General features: G+C 37.8%; 1 protein-coding gene across 2 annotated transcripts in view; it reads right to left on the reverse strand.

The window, feature by feature from the left end:
- The window catches only part of DNAJC27 (DnaJ heat shock protein family (Hsp40) member C27), an 88,346-nt gene extending 74,608 nt beyond the window's left edge, over window positions 1-13,738 (reverse strand). Inside the window, exon 1 of one of the 2 annotated variants that reach the window (XM_049902760.1) lies at window positions 13,495-13,738. In XM_049902760.1, coding sequence (XP_049758717.1) covers window positions 13,495-13,658 — 164 coding nt within the window. In that variant the 5' untranslated portion in view covers window positions 13,659-13,738. The remainder of the gene's footprint in view (window positions 1-13,494) is intronic. The other variant, XM_049902759.1, reaches the window with a different exon arrangement.
- Window positions 13,739-20,318: the final 6,580 nt, after the last annotated feature.

Raw genomic sequence — 20,318 nt, forward strand, 5'->3', positions numbered from 1 at the left:
CTTGATAATCACTGAATGAACACAGATAAGAAGTAATTAGATTAAGAGGCACTTGGATTGCTTCTGATAACAAAAACTAAAATTTTAAATGGTTTGTATTTTATAAAGACCAGACTTACTGGTCTGACAGAAACTTGGAGAAACCCTTCAGCCAGAGATTAGACAGCCCATAAAAGAAAACAAGACTAAATGGGCACATCAAGTCAGGGGCAAGGACGAGAAGGCAAGAGTGGAAAGGAAAAAAAAATGATTTTTTTTTATATTAATAACTGTACTTAGTACTCAGGAAACTTATAATTTATTTATAGTAATGGAGTCTATTCTGCTCAAATTCCCTCCTAATGAGCTGCAGTCTAAACTAAATAGACAGGATAGTTAATTTTAAAAGTACTTAATATATTGAAGAATAATAAAGTAGGAGGACTTGCACTGCCTGACCTCAGAACCTACTATACAGCTATGGTAGTCAAAACAGCCTGGTACTGGTACAATGACAGACACATTGACCAATGGAACAGAATTAAGAACACAGACGTAAATCCATCCACCTATGGTCACCTGATATTTGACAAAAGCACTAAGTCCATCAAATGGGGAAAAGACAGTCTTTTTAACAAATGGTGCTTGCAAAACTGTATGTCCATCTGTAAAAAAATGAAACAGGACCCATACCTCACACTACAAAGAAAAAGTAATTGACAACACATCGAAGACGTAAAAAAGACCTAGAAGAAAAAATAGGGTCAATACTAGATGCCCTAATACACAGCATTAACAGGATACAAACCACAACTAGACATACACAAACACCAGTAGACAAGCTAGGTAAATGGGATCTTCTAAAAATTAAACACTATGTTCATCAAAAGACTTCACCAAAAGAGTTAAAAGAGAACCTACAGATTGGGAAAAAATTTTTGGCTATGACAAATTCAACAAAGGCCTAATCTCTAAAATCTATGGGAAAATCCAACATGTCTACAAAAAATGACAAATGATCCAATTAAAAAATGGGCAAAGGATATGAACAGGCACTTGACCAAGAAGACATTCAAGATGCTAATACATACATGAGGAAATGCTCGCCATCACTAGCCATTAGAGAAATGCAAATCAAAACCACCATGAGATACCATCTCACCCCAACACTACTGGCACAAATCAAAAAACCAGAAAATAACAAATGTTGGAGAGGCTGAAGGGGGATTGGAACTCTTATGCACTACTGGTGGGAATGCAAAATGGTACAACCAATTTGGAAAATGATATAGAGCTTCCTTAAAAAACCTAAAACAGAAATGCCATATGATCCAGCAATCCTACTCCTAGGAATATATCCTAGAGAAATAAGAGCCATCACATGAATAAACATATGCGTACCCATGTTCATTGCAGCATTATTTACGATAGCAAAAGGATGGAAACAACCTAGGTGCCCATCAACATCTGAATGGATAAACTATGGTACATACACACAATGGAGCAGTACACAACAATAAAGAATAATGATGAATCTGCAAAGCATCTCACAACGTGGATGAATTTGGAGGGCATTATGCTGAGTGAAATAAAGACAAATATTGTATGACACCACTACTATAAAAACTCATGAAAAGGTTTACACAAAAAAAGAAATAATCTTCGATGGTTACAAGGGAAGTGAGGATTGGGAGGGAAAAACACTAAATAGACAATAGATAAATGATAACACGGGCAAAGGGTAAGACAGTACACAATATTGGGGAAGCCAGCACAACTTGTCCAACACAAGGTCATGGAAGCTCCACAGACACATTCAAACTTTCTCAGGGACCAAATTACTGGGCTGAGGGCTGTGGGGACCAGGGTCTCAGGGAACATCTAGTTCAGTTTCATTAACGTAGTTTATAAAGAAAATGTTTTACATTCTACTTTGGTGAGTAGCATCTGGGGTCTTAAAAGCTTGTGAGCAGTCATCTAAGATACTCTAATGGTCTCACCCTGTCTGGAGCAAGGGAGAAAGAAGAAAACACAAGGGAAAGATTAGTGCAAAGGACTAATGGACCACATTTACCACAACCTCTATCAGACTGAGTCCAGCACAACTAGATGGTGCCCAGCTACCACCACCAACCACTCTGACAGGGATCACAATAGAGGGTCCTGGTCAGAGATGGAGAAAAATGCAGAGCAAAATTCTCACCAAAAAAAAAAAAAGGACAAGACTTACTGGTCTAACAGAGACTGGAGAAACCCTGAGAGTATGGCCCCTGGACACCCTTACAGTTCAATAAAGAAGTCACTCCTGAGGTTCATCCTTTAGCCAAATTTTTTTAAAAAGTACTTAAAAAGTTCACTGAGAACTGAAGGGAGAATTTCTTGGAAATGAGTACTACTAAGAAGTTCTACTTCCGAAAGCACTCTATAGCTTGAAAGCACTTAAATGTCTTTTTTCACAGTATCCTTGAAAAATAACCTTTTTCTAAATTATTCATGAGACTAAGGGACCTGGAAATCCTTTAATTTCAGCATGTTAACTAAATCAAGTTCTTATAGAGATACACATTTAAATAATAGCATTAATAATCATTTTTTGTAACACAAACAGACATGTTTCTATTCCTTAGGATTTTACAAGCTAAGTTAGATAATACAGAGATAACATTAAATGAATAAAAAACTAACGTAATATTAGCTGTGAGGCCAACTGGTTTACTTAAATAGGTCTCCCAAATATAAGATGTTGATAATGAATACTGACAGAATTCAAATGTTAGAAATAAGCATACAGTATTAATCAACAAAATAAAAATATGAAGTAAGAAGGCAAGCTAATAATACACAGATGGTGACCTGAGCTGTTGGACTGAAAAAATACAATCTTCTTCCGAACCTATACAAAAAAGTGTGTATATTCACTCATTCAACAAATGGTTTATAACCTGTGCTGAACATTGTGTTAGGAGCTGGGATCGGTTCTTGCCCTCAAGGAGCTTTCCATTCATTGAAAGAGGAAAGCACTAAATAATTATAGAAATAACTCTTAACAGTTGTGTCAAGTGTTATAAAAATTACAGAATGCTATGAGATAATGTAGGAGCCTTGGTGGTGCAGTGATTAAGCACTCAGCTGCTAAATGAAAGGTTGGCAGCTGGAGCCCACCAGCTGCTTCCATGGGAGAAAGATGTGGCAGTCATGTTTCTTTTTCCATACCATGTTAACGCTGAGAGAATACATCAGAAATAATAATAATCAGAACTGACTGCTGTTTTATTCAATCAACTAGACATGTTTTTAAAACTACGTAAGTTTTACCTGAATAGAAAATCAAAACTTGGGCAGAAGCTGGAGTTCTTACAAAGAAGTGTCTTACCTAAAGGATTCCGAGATAAATTTCTAAGGCTGACGTATGAAGTTCCCAATGTAGGGCCACACTTGATAGGAACTGTATATATTTTCTATCTCTATCTAACTGTGTTGGAGAGTTTGAAGAGATTTCAGCAGGAAAAAAAAAAATCTAGTCATGATTTCAAAAGAGGGTGTGCAGAGGGCATACATGCTCCTTGTAATAAAAATCTAAACAGTACAGAAATGTATAAAGAGCAATATAAAAAATACGCTTAAAACCCATACCCCAAGATTATCATCAATAACATGTTGTTGTTATTAGGTGCCATCTAGTTGGTTTCAACTCATAGAGACCCTATGTACAACGGAATGAAACACGGCCCATTCCTGTGCCATCCACACAATTGTTACTATGTTTGAGCCCATTTTTGTAGCCACTGTGTCAATCCATCTTGTTTAGGGTCTTCCTCTTTTTTGCTGATCCTCCACTTTACTAAGCATGATGTCCTTCGGGGATTGATAACATGTCCAAAGTATGTGAGATAAAGTCTCGCCATCCTCGCTTCTAAGGGGCATTCTGACTATGCTTCTTCCAAGACAGATTTGTTCTTTCTTCTGGGAGTCCGTGTACATTCAACATCCTTCATCAAATCATAATTCTTTGGTATTTCTTATTCACTGTCCAGCTTGCACGTGCATATGAAAAAAAAATAGTGCATATGAGGCAACTGAAAATACCATGACTTGAGTCAGGCACACCTTAGTCCTTAAAGTGACATCTTTGTTTTTTTAACACTTGGAGAGGTCTCTTAGAGCAGATTTTCCAATGTAATAAGTCGTTTGATTTCCTGACTGCTGCTTCCATGGGTGTTGATTGTAGACCCAAGTAAAACGAAATTCTTGACAACTTCAATATTTTCTCCATTTATCATGATGTTGCTTATTGGCCCAGTAGTGAGGATTTTAGTTTTGTTTATGTTGAGGTGTAATCCATACTGAAGACCATAGTCTTTGATCTTCATCAGTGCTTCAAGTCCTCTTTGCTTTCAACAAGCAAGGTTGTGACATTTGCATATTGCAGGCTGTGAATGAGTCTTCCTCCAATCCTCTTGCCATGTTTTTCTTCATTTAGTCCAGTTTTCTTGAATTATCTGCTGAGCATACAGACTGAATAAGTATGGTGAAAAGATGCAGCCCTGATGCACACCCTTCCTGAATTTAAACTGCACAGTACTTCCTTGTTCTGTTCAGACATTTGCCTCTAGGTCTATGTACAGGCTCTGTATGAGCACAATTAAGTGTTCTGGAATTCCCATTCTTTGCAGTGTTATCCATACAGTTGAAACCTTTTGCATAGTTAATAAAACACAGGTAAACATCTTACCGGTATTCTCTGCTTTCAGCCACGATGCAGCTGACATCAGTGACGATATCCCTCATCCTATGACCTCTTCTAAATCTGGCTTGAACTTCTTGAACTACAGTTGTCTGCAGATGTACAGCTGCAATCGCTTTTGAACAATATTCAGCAAAATTTTACTTGTGTGTAATATTAATGATAATGTTCAGTAATTTCTACATTCTGTTGGATCACCTTTCTTTTTTTTGTTTGCTTGGTTTTTTTTTTTTAATTGAAATTTAGATGAAGGTTTACAGAAAAACTAGTTTCTCATCAAACAGTCCACACATTGTTGTATGAAAGGATTACCTTTCTTTGGAATGAGCACAGATATGCATCTCTTCCAATCGGTTGGCCATGAAGCTATCTTCCAAATTTCATGACACGGATGAGTGAGCACCTCCACTTCACCGTTTGTTGAAACATGTCAGTTGGTATTCCGTCAATTTCTGGAGCCTCGTTTTTCACCAATGCCTTCAGTGCAGTTTGGACTTCTTCCTTTAATACCATTGGTTCTTGATCATAAGCTGCCTGTTGAAATGGCTGAATGTCAACCAATTCTTTTTGGTTCAGTGACTGTGTATTCTTTCTATCTTCTTTTGATGCTTCATGTGTTATTCAATATTTTGCCCACAGAATCCTTCAATATTGCAATTTGAGGCTTGAATTATTTCTTCAGTTATTTCAGCTTGAGAAATGCTGAGTGAGTTCTTTCCTTTTGGTTTCCTAACTCCAGGTCTATGCACATTTCATTATAATATTTTACTTTGTTTTTTCGAGCCACCCTTTGAAATCTTCTATTTAGCTCTTTGACTTCATCATTTCTTCTCTTCACTTTAGCTACTCTACATTCAAGGTCAAGTTTCGGAGTCTCTTCTGACATCCATTTTTGTCTTTTCTTTCTTTCCTGTCTTAATGACCTTTTTGCTTTCTTCGTGTACAATATACTTAATGTCATCCCACAACTTGTCTGGTCTTCGGTCATTAGTGTTCAATGCATCAAATCTATTCTTGAGATGGTCTCTAAATTCAGGTAGGATATACTCAAAGTCGTATTTTGGCTCTCGTGGACTTGCTGTAATTTTCTTCAGCTTCAACTTGAGCTTGCACATGAGCAGTTCACGGTCTATTCTACAGTCAGTCCCTGGCCTTGTTCTAACTGATGATTTTGAGCTTCTCCACTGTCTCTTTTCACAGATGTCGTCGATTTGATTCCCATGTATTCCATTTGGTGAGGTCCATGCGTATAGTCACCATTTATGTTGCTGAAAAAAGGTATTTGCAATGAAGCAGATGTTGGTCTTGCACAATTCCATCATGCGATCTCCAGCATCTTTTCTATCATCAAAGCCATATTTTCCAACTACCAATTCTTCTTCTTTGTTTCTTTCTCATTCCCATCACCAGTAATTACCAATGTATCTTGACTGCATGTTTAATCAGTTTCAGACTGCAGAAGTTGGTAAAAAATCTTCAGTTTCCTCATCTTTTGCATTAGTGGTTGGTGCATAAATCTGAGTAACAGTCGTATTAACTGGTCTTCCTTATAAGCGTGTGGATAATACCCTATCACTGACAATGCTATACTTCCAAGACAGATCTTGAAATGTTCTTTTTGACGATGCATATGATGCCATTTTTAGTCATTCCTGGTATAGCAGACCATATGACTGTCTGATTCAAATGGCTAACACCAGTCCATTTCAGTTCACTAATGCCTAGGATATCAACCTTTACGCAATCCAATTCATTTTTGATGACTTCTATATTTTCCTGGATTCATACTTTGTACGTTCCATGTTCCGATTATTACTGTTTCTTCTCATTTTGAGTCATGCCACCTCAGTAAATGAAGGTCCTGAAAGCTTTACTCCATCCATGTCATTAAGGTCAAATCTACTTTCTGGAGGCAGCTCTTTCCCAATCGTGCTTTGATTGACTTCCAACCTGAGGGACTCATCTTCTGGCACTATATCAAACAATGTTCCGCCACTATTTATAAGGTTTCCACCGGCCAATTTTTTCAAAAGTAGATCGCCTGGTCCTTCTTCTCAGTCTGTCTTAGTCTGGAAGCTCCGCTGAAACCTGTTCACCATGGGTGACCCTGGTGGTATTTGAAATACATAGTTTCCAGCATCACAGCAACACACAAGCCACCACAGTATGGGAAACTGACAGATGCGTAGGGTGTAACACAGTAGCTAAATTAAATTTAAAAAAAATGGCTTTTTTTGAAGGGCAACTATATCACAGTACCCGTTGCCATCTAGTCAATTCCAACTCATAGCGACCCTACAGGACAGAGTAGAACTGCCCCACTGAGTTTCCAAGGAACAGCTGGTAGATTCAAACTGTCTACCTTTTGGTTAGCAGCCAAGCTCTTGACCACTGTGTCCACCAAACCAAAACCAAATCTACTGCCGTCAAGTTGATTCCAACTCACAAAGACCTTATAGAGTAGAACTGCCCCATAGGGTTTCCAAGGAGCAGCTGGGAGATTCGAACTGCCGATCTTTTGATTAGACGCGGAGCTCTTAACTGTGCCACCAGTAGCTATCATCAATTGCTCTTCCAAAAGGCCTTTTTTTTTGCCAGCTGTATCCTTTTCCCCAAATTCCTATAATCAACAGGTACTCTCGCCTGTTTTAAATACTGCCAATCTGATTAGTTAGAACTAATTTCATTGTTACTTTAATTTGCATTTCACTGACTACAAATAAAGTTGAGCATCTTTGTACATGTACTTTGTACATGTTTACATGTTCTCTACCCATTTTTCAGTTTGGCTGTGTCTTTTATCAATTTTTCTGTTTTTTTTTTTTAACATGGTAGATATTAACTTTTTGTCTGTCACATGAGTTAAATACTTGCCACATTCTGTTGTCTGTTTTTAAATTTATTTTTTTATAGATTTTTTGCCATGCAATTGGTACAATTATTATTATTATTTATATGTTCTCAACTATGCTTTTCTTTTATGGTATTTGGATTTACTTTCTTGGTTGAAATGATTTCCTTAATGCTGTATATATGTTGCTTATTTTCTTCTGACATTTTTGTTTTATTTTTAATATCTAAATCATACTTTCATCTCTAACTTATTTTTGTATGTAGGGGAGACAAGAGACCCAACTCAATTTTCTCCCAAATAGACAAACAATAATGCCAGTAGCATTTTACTAAATAAATCATTCTTTTCCCACTGACTTAAAACATCACCTTTCTCCCTTTTTAAGTTTCCTTATATAATAGGACCTACTTCTGGGCTCTATGTTCTGTTCTTCTGATCTGTTTATTCTTATGCAAATATAATTGTCTTGATTGGTTTCAGACAATATTTTATTATCTGTTAAGGCAAATTTCCTCCTCTTTTTACTGCCCTCCCTCATTCTTTTTCATATTTGATTAGCTCTTCTCAGATAGTTAACCTTTCATGTGAATTTTAGGGTAATTTTACCCACTTGAAAAAGAAGACTCATAAACCTGTTAAGATTTTAATTCCAACTGCATTAAACTTGTGAGTTAATTTTGCGGGAACTGGCATTATAATATTGTGTTCCTATCTGTTCAGATCTTGTTTTATACCCTAAGTGAAATTTTAGTTCTTTTCAGGTAGACACTATACCTTTCTTGTTATATATATTGCTAATATTTTATAGTTTTTGGTTAGTATTACAAATGGGATATCTTTTTCCATTTCCATTTTTAGCTTTAATTGCTAGTATGGATTTAACACTGATTTTTATATATTTATCTTATAACCAGTCGCCTTACAAAATTCCCTATTAAAGCAGGTTAAGGAATGTTTTGGATAGTTAGGTATAAAATTACATAAAAAGATAATTTATCTGTTTAAAAGTTTATACTGTTTATTTCATTTTCTTATTGCATCTCCAGAAGCTCTAAAAGAATGTTGAATAAATAATGGCAATAGTAAATATCCTTTTTGTACCTAATTTTAATGGAAATGGCTTTAGCACTTTATCATTTGTTAAGATGTTTGATGTTGGTTAATAACAAATATTCCTTATTTTGTTTAAAAAGCTTCATTTTATCCTGATTTTTCTTTAAGTGTTTATTTGGACTGACTACTGGATTATATCAAATGTTGTTTTTTTCCTACATATATGTAATATTTTATCGGCAGTCTTAGCCAAAAATGCCTAACAATTAGTAAGAAAAAAGTCAAACTGTCTTTAATTGTAGGTAATATAGTTGTCTATGTAGAAGGTCCCAAGAATTTTTTTCAATTGTGTTTTAGGTGAAAGTTTACAGCTCTAATTAGTTTCTCATTCAAAAATTTATACACAAATTGTTTTGTGACATTGGTTGCAATCCCTGCAATGTGTCAGAATGCTCCGCCTTTCCCTTTACACCCTGGGTTCCTTGTGCCCATTCGTCCAGGTTTCCTGATCCTTTCTGCCTTCTTGTCTTTTCTCATGGGCAGGTGTTGCCCATTTGGTTTCCTACACTTGACTGAATTAAAAGCACGTTTCTCATATGTGTATTGTTTGCTTTGTAGGCCTGTCTGATCTTTGGCTGAAAGGGGTGGACTTCAGTAGCTTCAGCTCTGAGTTAGTAGGGTGTCTGGGGCCGTAGTCTCGGGGGACCCTCCAGTCTCTGTCAGACCGGTTAAGTCTGGGCTTTTTTCATGAATTTGAATTTTGTTCTACATTTTTCTTCCACTCTGTCCAGGATCCTCTATTGTTACTGTCAGAGCAGTTGGTGACGGTAGCTGGGTGCCATCTAATTCTTCTGGTCTCAGGCTGGTGGAAGCTGTGGTTCATGTGGTCACTTAGTCCTTTGGACTGATATTTTCCTTGTGTATTTGGTTTTCTTCATTCTTCTTTGTGCCAAACACAACAGGACCAAGAGGTGTATTTTAGATGGTTGCTCACAAACCTTTAAGACGCTGGACACTACTCAAATGTTTTTTAAGTACTGAAAGTTATCATATAGCTTTTCTCTATTAATTTGTTTGTTGATGTAACAAATTATGTTGATCAACTTCCTGATACTGACCCACTCTGGCATTCCTGGGATGAATTCTACTTGTTAATTTGTTACTGTTCGTAGTTGCCATCAAGTTGATTTCCACTCCTGGTGACACCATAGGTTGTGACTTCTTGGAAGCAGACCACCAACCAGGCCTGTTTCCCAAGGGGCCCTGCATGGGTTCAAACTGCCAACCTTTTGGCTAGTAGTATAGTGCTTAACCATTTGTACCACTCAGGAACTCCTACATGTTTTTGATACGTAGCCGAATTCTATTTCTTAATATTTTATTTAGGCATTTTACATCTTCTAAGTATATGTGAAATTGGTATATATTTTTCTAGTATTACATCAAGTTTTACTAGATTATTATGACTTCATATATGAATTTGGGTGCCTTTTTTTTTCTTTGGCTTGTAATAACTAATATTATGTGCTATCTAAGGGCAATAGTTAAGCACTCCACTGCTAAACGAAAGGTTGGTGGTTTGAATCCATTCAGTCACTCCGCTACAGAAAGACCTGGTGATCGGCTCCCATAAAGATTACAGCAGTTCTACTCTGTCACATGGGGTCGCTGTGAGTCAGAAATCGACTCATGACAAAAACAACAACAAAAGTCAATAAAGCTCATCCACGAAACCATCTGGTCTTGACATGTTTTTGGATGGTAAATCTTTAATTAGTTTTCTAATTTCTCCTGAGATGACTGGTTCGTTGAGTTTTCTACTTTTTTTTTTTTTTTGAGTCAAAATTGACTCAAAAAAAAAATACAAAATTGGCAATTTGTATTTTGTTAGGAAATTCTCCACTTCCTCTGGATTTTCAAAAGTGTCCCCATAGAATTATATGTAATATTTTTCTAATCTCTTCCAGTATGTGTTTATGTCTCCTTTTCAGTACTAACTGTAATTTTTTTTTGCTTTCTCTGTTTTTCTTTAAAAAATTTTAGGCACCTTTTTCATTCATCTTTCCAAAGGATTCTTTTTTTTTTTTTTTGTCTTTTTTTCCTCATTTCTTAAGGTGTTAAGTTCCCTTGTTTTGTTTTAAATTGAGATATAATTCATATACCATAAAATTCATCCTTTTAAAGTATACAATTCAGTGGTTTTTAGTATATTCACAAATTTGTGCAATTATTACTTTAGCTTTTGTCTTTCTTCTTTAGAAATGAATAAAATAATACATTTTCCTTTGACTACATTTTTAGTTTTGTCTTGAAGGTTTTGGTACAGTCTCGGAAACCCTGGGGGCATAATGGTTAAGAGCTACGGCTGCTAGTCAGGAGTTTGAATCTACCAGGTGCTCCTTGGAAACCATTTAGGGCAGTTCTACTCTGTCCTATGGGGTCGCTATGAGTTGGAACTGACTTGTCGGCAACAGGTTTTGTTTTTTTTTTTTTTTTACTTCTCCTTTTCATTGCTTTCTAGCTACTTTGTCATTTGTTTTGATTTCCTCTTTGATCCAAGGGTTACCTGTGTATCTTCTTATATTGTCCAAATTCTTTAAAATGATCATGTGCTACTTTCATAACATGGGCAAAATAATCATTTAAAAAGTTACATTTCAATTTTTATCCACCTAGAATTCATTTTCAAGAAAGGAATGCAATAGGAATCTACACCTTTCCCCCACATTCCAATAGTAGGTAGTTGTTCCAACAGTACTTATTAAATGGTCCCTGCTTTCCCATGATTTTACCACATTTGTTATAAACTGAATTTCCTTATGTGTTTGAGTTTATTTCTGGGCTCTATTCTATTCCACTTATGTCTCTATATTTCTTTTCCAGTACCAACAAGAAAAGCTTGGTAGCTTTAAAATATGTTTCAATACCTGGCAGAGTTAGTCTCCTTTCGTTTCTCTTCTTTTTTAAAATACTTTTCTCGATTATTCTCATGTTTATTTTTCCATAAGGACTTTAATAACTTTTACTATGTTCTGAAAAAAAATTCTATTGGTACTTTAACTGTGACTGAGTTACATTTACAGATTATTTTAAAGAACTGACATCTCTACAATACTGAGTGATGTTATCTAGGGAAAAAGTATATATTTCCATTTACTTAACTAATTTTATGTCCTTTTGTCAAGTTTGAGATTTTTCTGCATAGAGGTCTTACCTATTTCTTAAGTTTAAACATAACCACTTTATTTTTGTTGTTGTAAATTAAAATTGTTTATTCGATTATATATTCCAATTGATTATAATTTGGATACAGTAAAGCTATTAATTTTTATGCTATTAATTTTTGCCTTATTGAATTTTCTTATTGTTTCTAATAGTTTTTCAGTTGATCTTGGGGTTTCAGATAAACAAACGTGTCATCAGCAAATGATAACAGTTTTGCCCTCTCCTTTCTGATGTTTTATATTTTATTTCTTTCTCTTGTCTAATTGCATTGGCTAACACATCTAGAACAATGTTAACTAAGTATGGTGATACTGGGGATTTTGGCTGCTTCTAATGCTGTGCCATTAAGCATAGTAAAATTGCAAAAGTGATACATACTCACTTAGCTAGTCTAGTACATAACATTGTAAAGGCTTTTTCTTTTCTTGTTAATGCTTGGTACAGAAATGACTATAAATGTTTGTTGACTTTCAGTGGCAGACAAACATATAAGTAGTATATAGAATAATCTTAAATGGAAAGGAAAGATACTAATAAACATTTATTGAGCATCTCCTATGTTCAGGGCACTGGCCTCAACACTTTGATTTTGACAGTATACAACGCAATGGTGGAAAAACACTGCAGTGGAAGTGTGAACAGCCAAGTTCTAATCCTGTCTCTGTCACTGATTTGTTGAACTTGGGAGGCTCTTAACAGTTTCCACTTACCCAGAAGGAGAGATAACTTGGGTGAAAGGGAGGCATTCTTAGAATTCATTTGGGGAAAGGCTTCGGGTCATGTCTTGCCCGCCCCCCATACTGTTATTAGTTGCCCTTGAGTCAACTCCCTATGTACAGACCAGAGCTGCTCCATATGGTCTTCAAGGCTGTGACCTTCTGGAAGCAGAGAGCCAGGCGTGTCTTCAGAGGTGCCTCTGGGTGGGTTCAAATTACCAAACTTTCAACTAGTAGTTCTGCCCTTAACTATGTGAGCCACTCAGGCTCCACCCCGCTATACTAAGGGAAAGTTAATAGCCAGTACCCACTAGACGGAGCTGAAAGACGGTGAACTAAGACTTCTTTGAAACAATGGATGTAATGACACTACCAGAAATAACAACAACAACAACAAAAATCAGGCTTTGACATCCATTGCGCCTCCTGTGTGAAATACGTCAGCATCAGTTATACTCTCTTATGATGGAGACATAGATCCTGGGCTCCCGATGATTACAAATACCAAATCCTCACACACACCCTAGTAAATTCCTTTCAGCGCCTAGCACTTCTGTAGTAACTTCTTATTCCCCACCTCTAAGTCCTGGACTGGTCACCTGAAACATAGACACGGTAACTAAGCAGACGATCTGACATTAGGACCTAGGCCTCCTTACTCTCTTTTGGGACATTCTGGGGTTGGAGTCCACACCAGGCACCTTCTTAAGGAAGGAGACATCGGTGGAAGAGGCGGGAACCGAAAGGTCAAAAAGGTTGGGACAGTTTTCCTCCCGGAGCCGCATCCCCTAGGAGTAGCCCTGGGCCTGCTCAGGGGCGGGGAGGAGGCTGGGCCCCGGGCTCTTGAGTGGCGGTCCTTCCAGCCAATCGGCACGTCGCCCGGCCGCGCTGAGATCCCGCCCCTACCAGCGCGGTGTACTCACTTTTCCCACTTCAGCGTTGCCCATGGAGATGACTTTGATTCGGAGGGACTTGCCAGGCTCCTTTCGCTTCGGCATGTTGGCCTCCATTGGCCTCGCTCTCTAGGGGCCACCTGCCTCTGTCTCTCCTTGTTCACCAAGCCACCCCGTCCCTCAAGCCTCTTCATCCAATAGCAAAACCTCTGCTATCGTCACCGCCTCAGCTATGCGGCTTGCCATCCCAGCCGCCGCCTGGCAGGAGGCGCGGGCGGCGGGGAGCGCAGTCTCGCGATGCTAGAAACGGGGCGGCTTGACGTCATTGCTCTCGCCCTGGAGACAAGGTTGTTGTTACTCTTTCGGTGTGGACGTGCGGGCTGTCGCCTCCCAGTCCTTTGACAGGAAGGCGGTCTTCAGGATTGGGTGGGCTTACTCTTGAACCCACAGAGAACGCAGGCCGTTGTTCGCGGTCGCCAGGACAGTAGGAATTTGTTGTATTCGGCGCTGGACGGTAGAAGTTGGTTGGTTGTTCAGGGCAGATCCTCAAACTGGGAGTTTCTGGCATTATGGATTAGTTCAAGGCCCACCCACCCCCAAGTTTCAAAGTAGATGACGGCCGATTTGGGGGTGTTTTCTCAGGATTCTAGGCTCTCACGCCCCTGTCTACTGACTTCCCCTCCTTCCAATATTACATTTCCCTCGCTCGGGCTCCTTGAGAGGCAGGGTCCTAGAACTGGAAGAGGGGCATTAGGCAGGACCTGAAACGACTGAGCCCCATTCCCGTCTTTAAAAATGAGTTGTGCACTTGGAGCCAGGATAAGGGTTTTGGTTTAGTCTTTGGTCTTTTATTATAATGGTCGTGAAATTAGTTGACTCGTGTGTAGGAGGAAAGGTCAGGTTAGATGTTTCTTGGGTTCCCTCCAAGCTGTATCAAGGTGTATAATTGTAGCTCCTTCATTTTCCTCCTTTCCCTGCTACTTACATCCAAACTTAACGCCATGTCCTGTTCTCAACTTCCTTTTAGTTGGCAATATGACATTAAAATAATAATGAATTCTAAGCTAACCATTTCTAAAATTCTCTTTCCAAGAGATGAGAAAAGCAGCTGCTTAAATAAAAATCAGCCTGACAGGAACAGTCATTTTGGAGTCCATATCTTCAGTTACAGATGATAAATAGAACTTGACAAATGATTATTTAATGTCCTGAAAAGGAGTGGCTGCCAATTGCCCGGTAAATTACAAAACAAAGGTAGCATCACTTTTGTTGTGTATACTGCAGGGAGACAATAAAGACTCAAAACATCTTAATAGTTATTGTAAGTGAGATATCCAAGCATTTAAATTTAATTTTTTTCTTTTAAAACATGAAATGGTTATTCTAAGTTTTCTTAACAAATAATATAACTTTATTTGATGAAACCTCTAAAATTCTTTACAAATATGAAATACAAGTCTTGGTTAGACTTAAAGATTAAAATAATTGGACTTATAGTTCAATTCTTGGATTTATAGTTTGATTTAATAAATGAATAAACATCTATTTCTTCACCTGGTAGAGATTGATTAGGTGTATCATTGAGAATTAAAGCAATAAAACATGCGGGAGATTAAAATTTATTACACTTTTTTCATATTGATATTTTTGAGGATTGGATGTATGTAACCACCATTTTCCACTGCTTGTGTGTTAAACTAGTTTGGAATTGAAAAAGCTAGAAAGTTAGCTTTCTTTTCTGGTCTTTGAATATAAAAAGAAGAAAGAGAAGAATGAGTTAGCTGTATATAGTCTGCAGCTGGAAGGTCTGTCATGGAGGTCAGGAGCGTGTGCTTTGGAGTCAGTCCTGTTGTACTTTATGATGGCAAGACGTAGGCATGTGGTGCGGTGAGGTTTTCAAGACATAATACACATGAAGTACCTGGTAACCCTCCAATAGACAGTAGTGAAATGCTTTAATTTCCTCATGTTTTTAATTTTTTTTATTAACTTTTATTGAGCTTCAAGTGAACGTTTACAAATCAAGTCAGTCTGTCACATATAAGTTTATATACATCTTACTCCTTACTCCCACTTGCTCTCCCCCTAATGAGTCAACCCTTCCAGTCTCTCCTTTCGTGACAATTTTGCCAGCTTCCAACTCTCTCCATCCTCCCATCCCCCCTCCAGACAGGAGATGCCAACACAGTCTCAAGTGGCCACCTGATATAATTAGCTCACTCTTCTTCAGCATCTCTCTCCCACCCGCTGACCAGGCCCTTTCATGTCTGATGAGTTGTCTTCGGGAATGGTTCCTGTCCTGGGCCAACAGAAGGTTTGGGGACCATGCCCGCCGGGATTCCTCTAGTCACAGTCAGACCATTAAGTATGGTCTTTTTATGAGAATTTGGGGTCTGCATCCCACTGATCTCCTGCTCCCTCAGGGGTTCTCTCTTGTGCTCCCTGTCAGGGCAGTCATCGATTGTGGCCGGGCACCAACTAGTTCTTCTGGTCTCAGGATAATGTAGGTCTCTGGTTCATGTGGCCCTTTCTGTCTCTTGGGCTCTTAGTTGTCGTGTGACCTTGGTGTTCTTCATTCTCCTTTGCTCCAGGTGGGTTGAGACCAATTGATGCATCTTAGATGGCCGCTTGTTAGCATTTAAGACCCCAGACGCCACATTTCAAAGTGGGATGCAGAATGTTTTCATAATAGAATTATTTTGCCAATTGACTTAGAAGTCCCCTTAGAGCATGGTTCCCAAACCCCCGCCCTTGCTCCGCTGACCTTTGAAGCATTCAGTTTATTCTGGAAACTTCTTTGCTTTTGGTCCAGTCCAATTGGGCTGACCTTCCATGTATTGAGAGTTGTCCTTCCCTTCACCTAAAGCAGTTCTTATCTACTAATTAGTAAAAAACCCTCTCCCTCCCTCCCTCCCTCCCCGCCTCGTAACCACAAAAGTATGTGTTCTTCTCAGTTTATACTGTTTCTCAAGATCTTATAATAGTGGTCTTATACAATATTTGTCCTTTTGCCTCTGACTAATTTCGCTCAGCATAATGCCTTCCAGGTTCCTCCATGTTATGAAATGTTTCACAGATTCGTCACTTTTTTATTGATGCGTAGTATTCCATTGTGTGAATATACCACAATTTATTTACCCATTCATCCGTTGATGGACACCTTGGTTGCTTCCATCTTTTTGCTATTGTAAACAGTGCTGCAATAAACATGGGTGTGCACATACCTGTTTGTGTGAAGGCTCTTGTTTCTCTAGGGTATATTCCGAGGAGTGGGATTCCTGGGTTGTATGGTAGTTCTATTTCTAACTGTTTAAGATAACGCCAGATAGATTTCCAAAGTGGTTGTACCATTTTACATTCCCACCAGCAGTGTATAAGAGTTCCAGTCTCTCCGCAGCCTCTCCAGCATTTATTATTTTGTGCTTTTTGTATTAATGCCAGCCTTGTTGGAGTGAGATGGAATCTCATCGTAGTTTTAATTTCCATTTCTCTAATGGCTAATGATCAAGGACATTTTCTCATATGTCCGTTAGCTGCCTGAATATCTTCTTTAGTGAAGTGTGTGTTCATTTCCTTTGCCCACTTCTTGATTGGGTTGTTTGTCTTTTTGTGGTTGAGTTTTGACAGAATCATGTAGATTTTAGAGATCAGGCGCTGATCGGAGATGTCATAGCTGAAAATTCTTTCCCAGTCTGTAGGTGGTCTTTTTACTCTTTTAGTGAAGTCTTTAGATGAGCATAGGTGTTTGATTTTTAGGAGCTCCCAGTTATCTGGTTTCTCTTCGTCATTTTTGGTAATGTTTTGTATTCTGTTTATGCCTTGTATTAGGGCTCCTAGGGTTGTCCTTATTTTTTCTTCCATGATCTTTATCGTTTTAGTCTTTATGTTTAGGTCTTTGATCCACTTGGAGTTAGTTTTTGTGCTTGGTGTGAGGTATGGGTCCTGTTTCATTTTTTTGCAAATGGATATCCAATTATGCCAGCACCATTTGTTAAAAAGACTATCTTTTCCCCAATTAACTGACACTGGGCCTTTGTCAAATATCAGGTGCTCATATGTGGTTGGATTTATATCTGGGTTCTCAATTCTGTTCCACTGGTCTATGTGCCTGTTGTTGTACCAGTACCAGGCTGTTTTGACTACTGTGGCTGTATACTAGGTTCTGAAATCAGGTAGAGTGAGGCCTCCCACTTTCTTCTTCTTTTTCAGTAATCCTTTGCTTATCCGAGGTTTCTTTCCCTTCAATATGAAGTTGGTGATTTGTTTCTGTATCACATTAAAAAATGACATTGGAATTTGGATCGAAAGTGCATTGTATGTATAGATGGCTTTTGGTAGAATAGACATTTTTACTATGTTAAGTCTTCCTATCCATGAGCAAGGTATGTTTTTCCACTTAAGTATGTCCTTTTGAATTTCTTGTAGTAGAGCTTTGTAGTTTTCTTTGTATAGGTCTTTTACATCCTTGGTAAGATTTATTCCTAAGTATTTTATCTTCTTGGGGGCTACTGTGAATGGTATTGATTTGGTTATTTTCTCTTCGGTGTTCTTTTTGTGGATGTAGAGGAATCCAAGTGATTTTTGTATGTTTATCTCATAACCTGAGACTCTTCCAAACTCTTCTATTAGTTTCAGGAGTTTTCTGGAGGATTCCTTAGGGTTTTCTGTGTATAAGATCATGTCATCTGAAAATAGAGATAATTTTACTTCCTCTTTGCCAATCCGGATGCCCTTTATTTCTTTGTCTAGCCTAATTGCCCTGGCTAGGACTTCTAGCACGATGTTGAATAAAAGCGGTGATAAAGGGCATCCTTGTCTGGTTCCCGTTCTCAAGGGAAATGCTTTCAGGTTCTCTCCATTTAGGATGATGTTGGCTGTTGGCTTTGCATAGATGCCCTTTATTATGTTGAGGAATTTTCCTTCAATTCCTATTTTGGTGAGAGTTTTTATCATAAATGGGTGTTGGACTTTGTCAAATGCCTTTTCTGCATCAATTGATAAGATCATGTGGTTTTTGTCTTTTGTTTTATTTATGTGGTGGATTACATTAATGGTTTTTCTGATATTAAACCAGCCTTGCATACCTGGTATAAATCCCACTTGATCAGGGTGAATTATTTTTTTGATATGTTGTTGGATTCTATTGGCTAGAATTTTGTTGAGGATTTTTGCATCTATGTTCATGAGGGATATAGGTCTGTAATTTTCTTTTTTTGTAATGTCTTTACCTGGTTTTGGTATCAGGGAGATGGTGGCTTCATAGAATGAGTTGGGTAGTATTCCGTCATTTTCTATGCTTTGAAATACCTTTAGTAGTAGTGGTGTTAACTCTTCTCTGAAAGTTTGGTAGAACTCTGCAGTGAAGCCGTCCGGGCCAGGGCTTTTTTTTGTTGGGAGTTTTTTGATTACCTTTCAATCTCTTTTTTTGTTATGGGTCTATTTAGTTGTTCTACTTCTGAATGTGTTAGTTTAGGTAGGTAGTGTTTTTCCAGGAATTCATCCATTTCTTCTAGGTTTGCAAATTTGTTAGAGTACAATTTTTCGTAATAATCTGATATGATTCTTTTAATTTCAGTTGTGTCTGTTGTGATGTGGCCCTTCTCGTTTCTTATTCGGGTTATTTGTTTCCTTTCCTGTATTTCTTTAGTCAGTCTAGCCAATGGTTTATCAATTTTGTTAATTTTTTCGAAGAACCAGCTTTTGGCTTTGTTAATTCTTTCAATTGTTTTTCTGTTCTCTAATTCGTGTAGTTCAGTTCTAATTTTTATTATTTGTTTTCTTCTGGTGCCTGATGGATTCTTTTGTTGCTCACTTTCTGTTTGTTCAAGTTGTAGGGACAGTTCTCTGACTTTGGCTCTTTCTTCTTTTTGTACGTGTGCATTTATCGATATAAATTGGCCTCTGAGCACTGCTTTTGCTGTGTCCCAGAGGTTTTGATAGGAACTATTTTCATTCTCGTTGCATTCTATGAATTTCCTTATTCCCTCCTTGATGTCTTCTATAAGCCAGTCTTTTTTCAGGAGGGTATTGTTCAGTTTCCAAGTATTTGATTTCTTTTCCCTAGTTTTTCTGTTATTGATTTCCACTTTTATGGCCTTGTGGTCTGAGAAGATGCTTTGTAATATTTCGATGTTTTGGATTCTGCAAAGGTTTGTTTTATGACCTAATATGTGGTCTATTCCAGAGAATGTTCCATGTGCGCTAGAAAAAAAGTATACTTTGCAGCATTTGGTTGGAGAGTTCTGTATAAGTCAATGAGGTCAAGTTGGTTGATTGTTGTAATTAGGTCTTCCGTGTCTCTGTTGAGCTTCTTACTGGATGTCCTGTCCTTCTCCGAAAGTGGTGTGTTGAAGTTTCCTACTATAATTGTGGAGGTGTCTATCTCACTTTTCAATTCTGTTAAAATTTGATTTATGTGTCTTGCAGCCCTGTTATTGGGTGCATAAATATTTAATATGGTTATGTCTTCCTGATCAATTGTCCCTTTTATCATTATATAGTGTCCTTCTTTATCCTTTGTGGTGGATTTAAGTCTAAAGTCTATTTTGTCAGAAATTAATATTGCTACTCCTCTTCTTTTTTGCTTGTTGTTTGCTTGATATATTTTTTTTCCATCCTTTGCGTTTTAGTTTGTTTGTGTCTCTAAGTCTAAGGTGTGTCTCTTGTAGGCAGCATATAGATGGATCGTGTTTCTTTATCCAGTCTGTGACTCTCTGTCTCTTTATTGGTGCATTTAGTCCATTTACATTCAGCGTAATTATAGATAAATAAGTGTTTAGTGTTGTCATTTTGATGCCTTTTTATGTGTGTTGTTGACAATTTCATTTTTCCACATACTTTTTTGTGCTGAGACA

This window comes from Elephas maximus, chromosome 12 (genome assembly GCF_024166365.1).
Source record: "Elephas maximus indicus isolate mEleMax1 chromosome 12, mEleMax1 primary haplotype, whole genome shotgun sequence".
In the NCBI taxonomy this organism is placed as follows: Eukaryota; Metazoa; Chordata; class Mammalia; order Proboscidea; family Elephantidae; genus Elephas; species Elephas maximus.